Source organism: Punica granatum, chromosome 4 (genome assembly GCF_007655135.1).
Source record: "Punica granatum isolate Tunisia-2019 chromosome 4, ASM765513v2, whole genome shotgun sequence".
Classification (NCBI taxonomy): domain Eukaryota; kingdom Viridiplantae; phylum Streptophyta; class Magnoliopsida; order Myrtales; family Lythraceae; genus Punica; species Punica granatum.
In genome coordinates, this window is record NC_045130.1 from 28,238,030 (window position 1) to 28,253,980 (window position 15,951).

The 15,951-nt window shown below is 38.4% G+C and overlaps 3 protein-coding genes across 3 annotated transcripts; all 3 read right to left on the bottom strand.

The window, feature by feature from the left end:
• Positions 1-3,264: 3,264 nt before the first annotated feature.
• Positions 3,265-5,414, bottom strand: LOC116204762 (pectinesterase-like). The gene is made up of 3 exons (XM_031537035.1): positions 4,906-5,414; positions 4,261-4,789; positions 3,265-4,125 (listed from the first exon to the last, which is right to left on the bottom strand). The coding sequence occupies exons 1-3, from the start codon at positions 5,353-5,355 to the stop codon at positions 3,434-3,436; spliced, it is 1,671 nt and encodes a 556-aa protein (XP_031392895.1). The 5' UTR covers positions 5,356-5,414; the 3' UTR covers positions 3,265-3,433.
• Positions 5,415-10,627: 5,213 nt separating this feature from the next.
• LOC116204274 (pentatricopeptide repeat-containing protein At1g52620-like) lies at positions 10,628-13,226 on the bottom strand. Its single transcript, XM_031536352.1, has 4 exons — positions 13,167-13,226; positions 13,006-13,094; positions 11,049-11,106; positions 10,628-10,852 (listed from the first exon to the last, which is right to left on the bottom strand). Exons 1-4 carry the CDS (start codon positions 13,224-13,226, stop codon positions 10,628-10,630), a joined length of 432 nt encoding a protein of 143 aa, XP_031392212.1.
• Positions 13,227-13,429: 203 nt separating this feature from the next.
• LOC116204275 (pentatricopeptide repeat-containing protein At4g21170) lies at positions 13,430-15,133 on the bottom strand. The gene has a single exon (XM_031536353.1). The coding sequence runs from the start codon at positions 15,131-15,133 to the stop codon at positions 13,430-13,432; it is 1,704 nt and encodes a 567-aa protein (XP_031392213.1).
• Between the last annotated feature and the right edge of the window lie 818 nt (positions 15,134-15,951).

A 15,951-nucleotide genomic window follows, 5' to 3' on the forward strand; every position in this document is an offset into this window, starting at 1 on the left:
TACTGATTTTATACTATATGAAATATATGTTATAAATTGTTGAAAATAATAATTTACGATCAATGACGATATATTATTGAATATATAAGACTAATATAATTTAATTTCACGAATAATATTACCGAAAAAAATTACATATAAGAAAAGATTTCTTATAAGTCAAGAAAAATCCCTCAGTAGACAATATTTCTACCGAGATACAAATTAATATTTCACTATATAAGTTATAAAAGAGGCAAAATTTTGAAAAAAAAATCATGTTGAAAAATTGAAGAATTCACGTCGATCTTTGGTTAAAAACGAAAAACAACCCATATCCACCAATTATTATGCATAAAAAATTAAAAATCCAACCAAAACAGGATGATTTTTTGTCTCATCATTGCCGGGAGATTCATATGGTGTTGATATCGTGTCTTACGTTAACGACATACATCAAATTAGAGAACCCAAAAATTCTACAAAAGTTTACTCGAGAAAAAAAGCAAAACATTGAAGAACTCACATTCACCTCTAGTGGTAGATGTATTAATATAAACTCACCTGCATATGAAAAATTGAACAACTTGTGTCCTGTGTCAGGAATACTTTTTCAAACCCAAATTGGACACAATTTTTGTATGGTACTACCACTATTTATCACGTATCATACATAATACAACATTATATAACATATATAATATCTATATCTATTAAAAAATTTGATTTACTTTTTTAGTAGCAAATCAAATTTATATTTAGAAAAACTCAAAAATCAAGAAAGCGACGATCTATCCCATAAATCTATACATAAAATGTGTTCCAAAACAGTCATTTTATAAACGTAGTTTGAAAATCAAGAAAATAATGACTGATTTTACAAATCCATATCTATATGTTTTGAAAATTTTTAAAATAAAATCTTCTTCTGAAAAAGTTCGATGAACTTGGAAAATAATAATTGATCCTGCTAATCTATATTTATGTATTTTAAAAAATTTACAATTTAAAGTTCAAAATTTAATTTTTTTATAGAAAGTTCAAAAAATTGAGAAAATAATGATTGGTCCTATAAATCTATGTCTATATATTTAAAAAATTAAAATTATCATTTTAAGAAAAAAGTTCAATAAATCGAGAAAGTTTCAAAAAAATGGAGAAAGTTGGATCTTATCATGATCTTTTAAAAGTTAAAAAATAATTTTTTATTAAAAATTGACTTAAAAATAAAAACTAAAAAATCCGAGATAATTCTATTAAGAAGCTTAGTGTTCTGAGACCATTTGTGACCCACCACAACTCCTTTCCAAAACTCAAGCGACAATGGCATATTTGAATCAAGAAGATTACATGCGTGAGGAACTCTTTCGTGAACCCTCGTCTATGGCGCTACGAGCTATCAATCTCTAGCCTGAACAACATAACAATCAATCGTACTAAATTTTCATTGGGCTCAGACCCGTATAAGCCGAATGAAAATTTAATATAGTATCAGAGTCTAGGTTACGCGTATGCATGCCTACGTGCGTGTGCGCACCCGCACCACGCTAGGCCTAGTATGTCGAGTGCAGCCAAAGTGCGCCTCGTATTAGTCTCCCCTCGCTCGAGTACGAAAGAAAAACTTGACTCGAGGTCAATTGTTGAGGGCGGGTGTTTAAGGGTATGTGACAACGTGTAGACAAAAATAGATCACACGTTACACGTGAGGGCGGATGTTGAGAATATTAATCCCACATAGAAAAGATGAATCAAAATCCATTGGTTTATATGAGATTTGGGTACCACCACTTATAAGTTTGAGCTTTTAAGTGGATATGAACCTAATCCCGTATAAGCTCAAATGGAAATTTAACCGGTCGAGTGAATTGATGATCCACGATGTAATCATGGAATTATTGATCCTCCATAGCGGATAGTCAGGGCTTGATGGATCTGGTTGTTTGAGTGTCCCGTCTATGAAGACAATCTTGCTCTTTGTTTCAAGCGCCCTGAGCATTGCCTTCGACCACATCTGGTAGTTTTCACCATTGAGCACTATAGTGACAAGGGCCGTCCCCGAATTATTCGAGGTGCTGAGGAAGTATGGCGATGTCACATCGATTGATTTGGAGGTACTCATGATCTCTCTCACTTTATGAATCTTAAAGCTTTGATACCATCTTAAATTAGAAAATAGAGAAAGAGATGAACAAATAATTGAATGGAGAAAAATTATTATTTATTCTTCCTTGCTCTACTGGTACATCCTGATCATATATATATACATCTCATGGTGTACAAAGGGAGGTCGTACAAGAGGAAAGAAGAAGAGAAAATCATGGTGCAAGATAATAATTGAATGAAAACATATCGGGCAAATGAGCTATTCTCTAATCCGTCAAAGACTTCCCTAAAGTATCGAAATCTCCAATAAATCGGCATAAGATATAGCGATCGGCGGAGGATCTCAGTATCGATTAGGACATCTTCAGTTCACTTCCTTTATCGGAAGGAAGCTTCGGATAGATAACGCAGAGATTGATAACATCACCGGTCTCCATAACCATGCAGAAATATGCCTGACAGAGCAGCAAATGCAAAACATAGATCCACAAAACACAAATTAAAATGAAGCAGAGGGGCGAATTTATTCAAGCAGTCATCTATTGACGCCAATCAAGAAGCTCGGAGGTGAAGATCTTCAAGAACGACGGCTTCAAAAATTTTAAAAAAAAAGAACCTACGATCTTTTAGGCTCCTTTTCTTTTCAATTTTCGGGTTTTTAATAATTGAAATCATTTTTAAAATCTGAAATTAATAAAACAATAATAATTAAATCTTGGCCAGAAAAGTGATCATAACATGTGTCTGGGGTGCACTTTGCTTCTTTCTAAATAGTTTGGGTGGTGTAGTGCAAAATTTCAAATGTCAGTTTCAATTTGAAAGCAATGCCACTATAACAAATCTCCTTTCGCTCTTCCTCTATTAGTTTTGAAGCATCGCTACTTAAGGTTACCGGTTTGCTTTTACAAATGCCTTCTTTTTGAAAGGGAAATAAGAATTTTAGAATGCCATATCCAGAGATTCAAAAGGACATGTGCATTTCAATCGATTCTATCCGCGATGTCAGTTGCTCCAAAGTTTTACACTCATGTGCATCCTTAGTCCGCAGAAGCAACCATTGCAGATCCATTTCAATGTTTCTAGGATAGGATTTAATATAATGCAACAGTAGGGTGAACTGGTGAAGTAATTACAGAACCATTGGAAAAAATATGAAAGTGACGATGAAGTCTGCAATAGATATATGTTAACCGAAAACATGTGCATAATTTTACTCAAATTAGAAACTTCGAACACAGACTGTTTCTTACATGAAAGAGTGCCACATACTAGAATTTATTTAAAGCAAAATTCGGATTCAAGACTTGAAAATTAATTCCTCCACCTACGACCCTAATTCCACATTCATAAATCACAACCCTTCCGTGTAAGTCACTCCGGTGGACTTCAGCCACTGCCCTCCTTGGATTAGCTCAGCCACTGTGAACTTCTTCGCCTCAGTTGCACTCTTGATAACATGATACCCGGGCCAGTTGACTCGTTTGCTAGTCCCGGCGCCAGGCCCCTTGTTCATGTATTCCCCATAGTACAACGTCTTGAGTGCGAAGTCTCCCTGCCAAACCGACCATCCAGCAGGGTCGATATGATCACCGATATTGGACTGCATTACAATGGTCCTTGAGTATTCCTTCCATGGCCGCCCTAGGTAAGATTTGATTGAGGCCTTCACTGGCTCTAGGTCGGAGCTTGCAATAATCTGGCAATTCTGGATCGATGTGCCTGTGTTCTGGTTGGGATCAGTCCTGCCCTGGGCAGTTACCATGTTGGACTGCTTGCTCATGGGCTTCCTGGCAATAAGCTTGCAATTTTGCAAGACGACGCCAGCATCGCCAAATATGAAATCAACAGTTCCAGTGATGCTGCAATCCCGGTAGAACTGGCGAAGAGTGTGCGTATATAAAGTGTCTTGGTAAGCGTCTACCTTGCAGCGATGGATGACGGACTTGTCTGCACTTACCCGAAGAGCAACTGCTTGGTGTTTCTCTGGCCCGGCTGTGTTCTGGAACCATATGTCTTGCGCAATGAACCCGTCTCCACCAACAGCTACATGTAAATATTAATCAGGTTTAGTATCAAGATAGTTGCTTTAGAAATTTGGATCAGAGACATTCAGTGAAGTATGTAATTTGAGACTGTATAGCCGAGATTTAAATGTTACAAATGGGAAATCATCTTTACCAACAGTTGCGGAATTGAATGTCGTTGCCCCATCAACAACATTGAGGCTGCCAGTGATAATCGTCTGATCCATCCCGTCACCGACCAGCATGACGTTGGTCTTCTTCTTCCCCACCTCAACCTTCTCCTTGTATGTGCCTTTCTTGATATATATAACATACCGGTTTGTCCCTTTGTCGGGAGCCGAGGCTATTGCTTCCTTCACAGTCTTGTAGTTTCCGCTTCCATCCTTGGCCACCACCACGTTGGCCTTGACAGCTGCTTCCACAGAACTGGCGGAAAGAAGTCGCCTATCGCCGCTGGTGACCCATGACGGGAACTGCCCTGCCAAGTGCTCAATTAAAGTCTCAGAGGGCTTTGGAGGCAACGTTGTAGCGAACATAACCAGAGAGGCTTTGGCTCGGGAAATCAAGTCTTCCAATATAGGCTTCATTGCTACTGACGAGTCTTGCAGGCCATCTGAGCAAGTGACATAGTTTGTCAACAAGCTGCTCAGCCACGTGTGGGCATCGGCTTGGGACTCTGCATCCTGTTTGATGTACAATGTGAAACAGATTAAACATGTTCGACATTATTAGAACGCAAATTTTTGTTTTGTATTGGACAGAGTAGGATGCTAATTGACATGGATATAGTATAACCTACCGACTTCGTGAGGCTGGTGATGGCATCGCGCATCCGGTCCATGGACATCTCCAGCAGTACCACGCAGTCCCCTAGAGCAGCCTGCTCTCTGGGGTCATTGATCTTCCGACCGGCATCCCTGGCCTCCTCCACAGCCTTCTGGGTCTGCAGTAACGACTTCTTCACGAACACCTCAAGTAAACTCCTGGGATCATTCTCAAACAACGCTGCACCGTACGGCACCACTTCCGAGATAAGAGCCAGGCACGACCCCTGGTCCACTGCCTTGTGGCATACATTTCTAAGAGGACTAGGAATACTGGGAGGGCCGGTCTTGATGAAATGGACAGCAAGCAGGGCAGAGGAGCCAAGGATTATCGCCGCTGCACAGAGGATCAGACAGAGGGTCTTATGGTGGGAAGGCTTGTGAGAGGGAGTGTGAAGTAATGGGTGGTGATTGCTGGTGGACATGGTTGGATGATTGTTAATAGCGGAGTGAGACTGAGAGCTCACAGGGTATGTGAAGTGATCACTGTTCTTGGAGGGGTGCTTAAATAGGCAGGGAAAGGGCTATAGTGCTCTGATCTTTTCTTTAATTAAAGAACGGTAAAGTAATGGAGATTAGTGGAGGGCTAGCTTTTCAACTTTTTCTATTAATAAAACTCGGGAAGGAGTGTTGGATTAATTTTGAGGGATAAACCTGACCCTGTGCCGTTGTGGGCAGCTTTTGACTCTTGCTATAGTTTTCTTTTTATTAAATATGTATTACTCATTCACTTTAAATAAGTAAAAACCAATCAAGACGTTAGCTAATTTCTCACTTTTTTTCGTTATGAAGAAGATCCAAGGTCTAGTACATCCAACTTTTTTTTTCGGTTACAAAAAATATGCAATGTCTAGTACAATGAAAAGATAAATTCTAAATAACTAATATAGGAACACGGGTAGTCCCAGTAAATATTAAACATGTGACCTCTAGGTCAACAAGCGATGACCTGTGCCACTGCGCTATACTCTCTTTTGATTATTTGCTTCTTTTTTTTATACTTTAATATTTGAAAGTCCAATGAATCCCGACTAGGTCAGTTTAATACGGGCCAGCCCATTGGAGTAAAGCTCTACCATCTTCAATTTTCTCTCGTTATAAGACTCGAACCCAAGACCTTGATTAAGAAAACATGCATCAAACTATCAATTGAATCAATCCACATTGGTGATCAATAGATATGTATTGGTCTGATCGGCAAAAATTTGTGCATATACGGGTTGGACATTGTTGTTATTGATAGCCAAGGTGGTATCACCGCATTAGATCCACTTTCTCATTTTGATATAGGGTACTTCTTGACCTGAAACTAAGAGTTGTCAGTTCAGTTTTTATTAGTAAGATATGGAATATTGCATATCTACCTTATTTGTTCATTTTATCTCCCACTACAAGAATTTCGCTCTATATGAAGCGGTGCTTCCTTCTCCAAGTTTTTTTTTTCAAGTGGAATCACAAATATTCTTAATTTATTGATTTAAACTAATTCTATTTGGGTGTCAATTAATCTGACCCAAACCACAAGGTTAAAAATGGATTTTTTAATAAAAGAGGATATAACGCAGTGGCGCACATTTCATATGTTAATCAGGTTGGATACATAGTGGGATTACTCGTGCATCTTTATTAGTTATTTAAGATTTTTTTTCATTATACTAGATTTTATGCCTCCTTTGTAATTGGAAAAAAAAAAGGAATTTTATAGCTGCTCAAAGCATACAAGGCAAACTCCCCATTCTCTTGTTATCACTACTTGCACAGGTCACTAAAAGATAAATTATAGACAAATAAAAGAATTGAATTAATCATTTCCGGAAAATTTTTGGTTCGGAAATGGTAAATATATTCAGTTTTGGGACGGTTTCAGTTTTTCATATAAGAATTAGCAGTTAACATCATTCTAATTTATTTCTATATTTTATTTTATATTTTTGAAATATTTTTTGTATTACCCAGCAAAAAAAAAAAGAAGAAATATTATTTGTATTGATATATCTCACCATATTAATATCTTATATCGTCTATTGAAAATTAACCATCTCATTCCCATTTGCTTCTTGTAATGATAATGAGGGATTAGGAATATCAAACATGTCCCATTTGGACTATATTTTGTCTCATTTCGATCGAATAAAATTATGTCCTAAAAATTTTATGTAGATTCCGCATTTTTGTCAAAGCCTTGAATTCAGGGCAGAACAATTAATAGAACCGAAAAACCAAATTTTTTCTTAGATAATTTTATTTTCTTAATTAGATTACAGTTAAAGTACGATTGGATTTGCTAAATTTCTATTCTGGCATATAATTTGAAACAATTCACCCAAAAAATAATTTGAAAAAATTATGGTTCATGCTAAAAATCATATCATCCCTTCCCGTCCTTGCCACTACCTCCAGGACCATAAATAACACCTTGTTCAAAATAATAAAAGACAACGAAGAAAGCCGTTTAATTAGCTATTTGAAATTTTATTTTATGTTATTAGGTCTCGAGATTTCTCTTGTAATCGAAAAATAAAAAGAAAACAAAGAGAAAACAGAAAATAACGAAAAAATAAAAATAAATGGACGTTGTGCTAATGATGCTACCTAGCATGGTTCCATTTTTTTCTTTTTTTAATAATTGAAGACGTTGTTAATATGCCTTAGTGCGGATTTACTTATTTGTTTCCTGGACTGTGAATATAATCATGAGACCCACTGAGAAAGAATAAAATTGGTTTCTTTTCTAAATGCCATAGTGAGAAAGAAAGAAAGGGTAAGCGGATAAGAATGTGGGCGACATTTTGTCTCCGTGTGGGGAATACTTTGGTCGCATGTGGATATTCATGTCTGATATCCATTTGCTATTGATCTTTCACAAGAATAAATAGGAATTCGGTGGATCACAACATCGAAGTGGAAGTAAAATTATCGTATAACCTTGCTGTATTCGGTCTTATATATTAGTGATAGGCGAGAACTTTCACTTATAGGTGTTGATATATTATGGAACGCGTTAAGCATCTGTGTCAGGCCAAGAGGAAGAGATAGATGAAAAATATTTTTACTTAAAGTGATTACGACAAAGAGAAGACCGGAAATTAATGGCTGGATCCGATCCGTTTCTATATTGTAGACATTTGGATATTTTACTTTATATCCGTTTTTGATATCAATGAATACACATTGATTTATTCGAGGAAAAAAAAATATGGTACTAATTTCATTCGTTGATGATATCTATGTACACCTTGCAACAAATGGATATGATAATATTGATCTCCCGACAAAAAACAGAAGAATTAATGTAATTTATATCCGGCCAAAGATATTCATTAAGGACTAGACAACCGACATAACATATATGCCTGACAAAGTTAAGTTGGTATGAATCATGACCATGAGAGAGTAACCTTTAAATTGTTTATTTACAGGTGAAGCTCAATATTATGTTTTCAATTTTTCATATTTTCCATTTTATCCTCCAATGTGCATAAATAATTGTTATAATTTTTGTTTCGTCCATTCGATATATCTAAACATCCTAAAAACTTTATCAATTCTTTCTATATAGTTAGACATATTTTCTATTAATATTTCAATTATGATAAAATATGACCCTTTGTAATAATGCCTATTAGGAAAAAAGTGATATCTTGTAATAATTTAAATTAGGGTGATCGGTTCCGGATACCTTGTCTTTTTTACGATATCTAGATCCTACCCTGTTGAATCTTGAAACCATAACCTACTTGGAACCCGTATTATACTATAGATTCCGGATACCTCATTCGAACCTGCAAATTTTTTTGTCTTGGTAAATAAAATCGAAAATGTCTTATCCATAATTAGTAATCATGCAAATAAAGTGCCCGAAATTTTCGTAAAAAACACTTTGCCACAAATAGGTAGAAGTTGCCATGAGAGTAGAGTATTTAACTTTTTTCTGTAATGATATATGAACCTTTAGGATTTATACACTCTTTGATATGCAGCGAGTTTGACGAAATCAGTATACGAATCATTCAAGGACAAAGATGGGTTCCTGAGTAATCCGGCCCTATTTTAACCAAGACCCAATTGCTTTGTTGGGTTCTTCACCAGCCGTTGCACCATGACACCGGAAAACGAAAAACCAATAAAAAAAAAAAGAAACTTTACCTTGGTAGAGAGTCGGAAACGGAGGGGAGTCTCTGGAGAGTCGGAGACGAAAATAGAGAGCGAGAGAGAGAGAGCATATGGAAATTGGAGAATCACAGATATTTGGGTTGAGAGAAATTGAGAAAGGGAATAGTGATTACTCAGATTAGAGAAGAGACAAAGAAAAGAAGAAGGAGAATGGAGATTTAGGTTTATGTTTTTCCCTGTCTCACCCGGGCCGTGAAATCTTGAGAGAGGCTTCTTCCTGCTAGAAGATCTCTCCCACAAAGTATAGAGAAATCCTTGCTTTTGTCCTATTCTGCTTTCTGCATTCAGTAACTTTACTCTCTATTTTTTTAATTAGTAAGTATCATTTAATTCCGGGTATCGATTCCGGTTTCGAGTACCCTGTAGGTAGAAACTGAAACCAAAATCGATTTTCACATGTTCCTTATTTTAATACCTAAGCCCTATCCTATTTTCAGACTCTACCCCCGGTAGGTTAGTTTCAGGTATACTCGATAAAGATGAGTACTTGATGAATCTGTGCTCTCACACGAACAGCTAGCTTTTCATGGTGAGATGGTATCAGAGCCCAGGAAATTCTTGGAGGTCCCGAGTTCGAAACTCCGAAAAACAATGTGGGGGTCGTCCGCTGGAGTTCACCTAGCGCGGAGCGTGGTGGGCCCAAGATAAGTACTTGATGAATCTGTGCCCTCACACGGACAACTAGCTTTTCGTGGCACATCCCTAATTTAGATAGTGATGAATATATATATTTTATTATATTGTGATTTGTTTATACATCATCAACTCAAAATTAATATATTAGTATTATTATTGTTATTATTATTACCATCATAAAAATACAGAGTTAGATAAAGTATTTCTCAATTTTTTTAATTTTAATTTCACCATTTGAATTAATCTAGACATATTTTAATTTATATTATATTAATTCGATGAATCTAATTACTTTTTACACATTCAATAAAATTCCATTTATGTATCCTGCCACGTAGACTCACAAGCAATTACGATGCCCGCCATGTAGAATTGTAAGCAGCTGACGTCCTTGCCCCCCATCCCTCACCATTTCCCTCTACAGTTTGCGGAACAGAGACTTCTCCTCTTGAGATTCATTGTTTAACTCACTGCTAGAAAATCCGTTGATTAAGTATTTGTATGTTACATAATTTGGGCTGCATTTATTTCTTAGCATTTCTTCAAAAGTTACAGCCAATTTTGCTAATTCATAAATCAGAACACTGTACGTAACCACATTGGGCTCTACACTAAACGATTCCATTTCTCTCAGTAGACTTTCCCTAGCGGGGTTTCATGTACGGCAGAGACTATCAATAAGGGAGGTAAAAACGACCACATTTGGCTTCAAAATTTGTTTGACCATCTCTTGGTACATCCTAAGCGCGTTATTCACGTCATTCTGCTTCCCAAACCCATCAATAATTGTGGAATATGGGAACTTGTCGGGAGCAGGATTTTCCTTAACCATCTGATCAGAAAAGGAGATTGCGTCCTTCATCATGCCAAACTTGCAATAACCCTTGATCATGGCATTGTACCCGACGACACAGGGCCCTCAGATTTGATGATCGAGGACTCAAAGAGGTCCTTTGCTTCATCAAAATTTTCATTTCTTATGGACCCATCGATCAAAGAGGCGTAAACATATTGGTCGAGGGCAATATTGTGGCTGAGCATCTCTGCAAGAAGATCCCTTGCACTAGAGAACCTCATCTTCTTGCAGAGTCCCCTCATCAGAGCATTATAAACCTGTGCATCGGGGAAAACCCCCTTTCAATCATCTACCTCTCCGCTAGCAACAAGTCCATGAATTAAGGCTCCATAACTGACCAAATCGGGACTTTGTCCCCGGTCCACCGCCTCGACAAGCAAATCTTGAACTCGGTCATATTGCCCTTTCCTGCACAGCGTGTATTATTGGCGTATAGGTTAATTTACTTGGGACCAATCCCCTGTCCACTGCCTGCTCCAGAAGCCCTTCAGCTTCCTCAATCTTCCTATTCCTACAGGAAGCATCAATCAAAGTATTTTATGTCACTGTATCAGGCTCACATCCTCGTTCGACCATCCCTTCAATTGTCGGAGAAACCGGCTGGGCAAATTTCAAAGCAATAGCAAGGAACTCAACCGGCTTCGAGGGATGATCTATTAAGAACAGATAGACTCACGAGCAATTACGTACGAGGTTGATCTTACGGAGTACCACTGTGACCTAACAGTCACTCGCTCCCTCTTCTCTGATTGCGATTAAACCGTATGGTCGAGAGAGTGAAAAACCATTTTATTAAACCGTTTGATTGAGCTTCTCATTTAACTGATTTCCTTAGCTGATTAGGTTTAATATTACACGTGGCACAATAATACAAATCCACGCCATCAATCCGGATTTGTCATGGGATTAAAGACCGAAGGAAAGAATTGTAGACAAAAACCACATTTTATATAACAAGGGGACAAGATCGTGATTTGAAATTTTAAAACTTATAAAAATGGACGGTTCATATTAGATTGAAGAAAATATAATGGCTCAAATTAGTTATGTATGGTGTGAAAAAAATAAAAAATATGCACTTAAAAAACAGCCCTATACTTTCAGTTTATAACAATTATAAAAGTAGAAAACTCAATAAAATATTTCTCAACTTTTCCAATCACTAAGATTTCATTTTGAAGATGGATCTATTTTATGATAATCAATGAGAATATAGCTTGCAATAATTATAACAATAGCAGTAACAACAACAATAATAATAACAATAACAATAACAATTACAATAACAAGAACAACAATAATGATGATGAAGAAGAAGAAGAAGAAGAAGAAATGCACACGAGTGTAAATTTTGTAATTGAAAATGCATGAATGGCTATTCAAGTTGTGAGGGGCCATAACAAGAGGTTAATATACGACTCCTTGGTGTTCATTACAGAGTATTCAATCACCTAAAAATCCAAAAATTAATTTCATAAAGAAAACATATAAACATGTTCGCTAGCGTAATTTAGAATAGAGAAGATGGTTAAAAACGACTACAAATAGCAGACAGAAATCATATAAACATCCACATGTATTGCAAATGGCATCTCACGACTAGGAGACGAACAATTTCAGATAAGGACCGCAAACACCAATACACATTACACCCTGACTCGACCAATATATTAAGGAAGTAATTTAATTTGTCAAATCAAAAAATTATTACATTACCTTATATTTTCACTTCGCCAACGGTCACCCAGAAGACACTAGTTCCCTTCATCTATTGAGCACAATAAACACAGTCGATTAACAGGATTTAGTTTCATTCCCGAGTTCCGACTGGCAAGCCTAGCTTAATCTACATCAGAATGCAGCAACTTGACAGTTCCACCATGATAGCAATAAGAACCATCATGGGGACTCTTGAGGAAGCTCCAGAGTGGACAATGCACCAGCCAGCCTTAGAAAGTCTAGTCTTGTTTATAACGGATATATGTAAGGAAATTCATGTGACAAAATCACAGAACACTTAAAAATTTATATTTTTGTGATATTTCTAAAATTCAATGGAATTCCTAGAGGATTGTGACTTTGCCACGTGAACTCCATTATGTATAACCGTCACATATAAGACTTTCTCGCCAGCATGGGCTTCCAAGAAAAGGGATCCCTACAGATCATACGAGCCCCTCCACCGGTGCAGCCACCTTAACCCTGAAACAACTTCTCCGTTACAGCAAATCATCACCCAAACAGAAACCTTAGGCGGGAACTGAACAAATACATCCCCGACTCATCAACGGCGACACTGCACACACTTCATCGTTTGTCAAATGACAAGGGTTGGGAAAGGGCAAACAGAGGGAGGAAAGAAGTATCCAAAAGATTTTTGTTTCTAAGCCGACAGCTTCTCTTTCTCTACAAGGGTATATTCATCAATTTCCCCTTGAAACAATCACCAAATGGTTCGTTACTTTTAAGTACTGCCATGGCGAAAACTATCAGGCACATCTGGAGCAAAATACAGCTCAAGAATTAGATGCTACAACCATTTCAACTAGTGGGATCCATATTCTCTATCACCATTTCCACGAGACATCCCCTGGAGGTCTCCACAGCAAAGAGCCTTTCAGCAGTCTGCATTTTCACTTGTAATTCCTTTCGCTATACCATCGATCGTTTATAGTATTTCTAATTGATACATTTAACATTATGACAAAGTAAAAGCCCTGTCCATTTGATCTGACTGCCACAAAACTGTTATATAAGTGATAAGAATTGGATGATGGATCCACCTTGATCTTCGAGTCTGTATAGGTCAGCGTAAACCTAATCCTCAATGCCTGTCAACCAAATCCAGCTATCAAACGTTTATAAGTTTTCTGATCTGGCTTAAGGCTCAGCTGCAGCATCTCATCATGATACTTCATTGCTCTTCTCAGTTCCTTCAGCTGACACAGCCCATTAATCATTACCACAAAACTCGCGGTATCCACTAAATCCCGTCTTTTCATGAGATCAAAAATTCTGTCTGCATCTTCAGTGCTCCTTCCTTTCAGCAGCTCTTTAAGAAGAGCATGGTAGGCAGTTACATCCAAATTCCCCTCTAATTTATCTATCCTATCGTGCAACCCAATTGCTTTATGGATTTGTCTAGTGGAGCAATAGTGCATAGCCAACAAGCTACAACATTGGAAATCTAATGGCATACCCTTTTCAAATACCACATTCAGAACGTCCTCTGCTTCCTTCCACCTCCTTCTTTTACATATCAATGCTAAATATCTGGACAAATCAATTGCATTCGGACTAAAACCTCTCAGGATTACCTCGACTATTGACCCACTTATCTCTTTCGAAACATCTGCCCGACAAAGAGCATCTGAAAAGGCCTGATAACAACTATCCTTCACTTTTACACCTCTTCCTACAATCATTCTATAGACATCAGTAGCCTCATTCGTTCTACCTTCCTTGGATAATGCCCTCAATATACAACCATAAGTAGCATTTTCCAGTTCAACCTCTTCTTTTCGTGCTCTTTCCAAAAACAACTCTGCTGCATATGACTTGCCCGAGTCACAGAGCTTCTGAATGACTGAATCATACCCCACAGGAACCAATTCTTTCTCTTCCATCATCTTCAAAATATCCTCTATTATCATGATGTCTTTATATTTACAAGCTCCATCAAGAATCGAGCTATAAGTAATAAATCCAGCCTTGGTTCTTCGATCGGTCATCTGACTCAGAAGATTCAGCGCAGCCCCAAAATCCCCTCTTTTGCTGTACCAATCTATAACGAGATTATACATCATAGAACTATCAAAACCTGCACCTAACAATACCTTTATTCTCTCAAATTTTCCATCTTTACTCAAAATCTGAGCAACTAAACTCCATGTCGACCGATCTTGCGAGACCCCAACCCTAATCATGGCCCCATAAAGACACCAAGCCAACTTCACCTCGTTCTTTCTCAGTAATGCATCAAGCAAAGAATTACAGGCACAAAGAGAAGGCACAAGCCCGTGAACTCCCATCAACCCGAACGCCTCCACGCCTTCTCTGTACAACTCATTGTAAGCATAGCTCTGAAGAACAGAGCTCAAAGCAGCAGCAGAGCATTCAAAGTCAAAGCCACATATTCCACACTCCCTAATCATTGAGCTCACAATTGAAGGCACGGGGTGAGTTTTTACTAGAGAATCCAAAATGGGCTTTGCAGGCTGCGAACCTTTCAGCAAGACCACGGCAACCCGGCAGTGGGACCTCAGGTCAGGCTCGAACCCCAGTCTTGTTCTTGCCCAGTTGAGGAAATTCAGGGACAGCTGGGGATCGTTCTGGGTGTTCTTCAAGATTTGGTGGAACACGGAGGGGGTGAGCAGCTGGGGAGTGAGGCCGAGGGTTTCGAGCAGTGGAGCCCAGTTGTGCCTCTGCAAGAGGAGGGAGGAGATCTGCGAGACTAGTTGGCTCTGTTTGATTTGGGACCTCCACGAGAGGGCATTCGAGGATGAAGTCAAAAGGGTTCGGGTGAACATTGGCTGCATTCGTCAAAAAGCATCTCATTTCGTCTGTGACTACTATAGGAGAAGCGAATCCGCCATTGAAGGGAAGTCTAGGGTTGTAGAAGGTGATGCAGAGCATCAGCAGCGTTGCGTTCTTCCGGCGGAGCAAAGGCAGGGAAAGTTTGGAAGGACGAGGTGGTCGGGTGGTGGCGTTTGCTCATTGGCTTCAACTTTAGTATAATTACAGTTTAGTCCCTAGATTTGATTCATTTTAATTTGGGTTAATTACATCAGGGATAAAAAGGTTTGCAAAATGTAACATTTTGATACAAAAAGAATTTTTTCTTAAGATTCGGTACAAAACATTCGAATCAGTTGAAATTAGATACACTCCATCAACTGTCCCTCTAACGCCGTTAGATTCCGCTGACGTGGCTGATGACACGTCAAATTTCATCTAATGGGGTCGCCCCACCGGATCTAAATCCTTGACTCAAGCTCTGTGGGAGAGGCGAGGACAAGATGATGAAGCCCTCGTCCTGCTTCAGCCGCATGCCATCCCCGACAACCATGTTTGCGAACTGACCCTCAATGCCCAATTTCATGTTGCCACCATCCTCAACTCGGAACCGAATTGAAGGCAGGTTTGCAATTGAGGGTGATGAGGAGGTTGATCCGAAGGATGTGGTCATCTCGTGCATTGGTGAATCGGGGACAGAAAGGACGTCCTGCCCGGTTTCAGTCCCTTCTCATCTCTTCCTGAATCGGCGCTGTTTGCCTGGATTATAGCCGCATCGTCGTCGAGGCCGAGTAGGCAGTTCACTGGAGCGGAGTCAGAGAAGCCCCGATTGTCTAGACCT

Excerpts from the sequence above, each read along its gene's own strand:
- LOC116204274 (XM_031536352.1), bottom strand. The coding sequence starts at position 13,226 with ATGCAGACTGCTGAAAGGCTCTTTGCTGTGGAGACCTCCAGGGGATGT. Across the intron at positions 11,107-13,005 it reads AAATTGATGAATATACCCTT|GAATAGGAAGATTGAGGAAG; the intron begins GTAGAGAAAGAG and ends TGCTTCCTGTAG. Across the intron at positions 10,853-11,048 it reads AGGCAGTGGACAGGGGATTG|GTTTATAATGCTCTGATGAG; the intron begins GTCCCAAGTAAA and ends CCCGATGCACAG.
- LOC116204762 (XM_031537035.1), bottom strand. The coding sequence starts at position 5,355 with ATGTCCACCAGCAATCACCACCCATTACTTCACACTCCCTCTCACAAG. Across the intron at positions 4,790-4,905 it reads TCACCAGCCTCACGAAGTCG|GATGCAGAGTCCCAAGCCGA; the intron begins GTAGGTTATACT and ends TACATCAAACAG. Across the intron at positions 4,126-4,260 it reads ATTCAATTCCGCAACTGTTG|CTGTTGGTGGAGACGGGTTC; the intron begins GTAAAGATGATT and ends ATTTACATGTAG.
- LOC116204275 (XM_031536353.1), bottom strand. The coding sequence starts at position 15,133 with ATGCAGCCAATGTTCACCCGAACCCTTTTGACTTCATCCTCGAATGCC.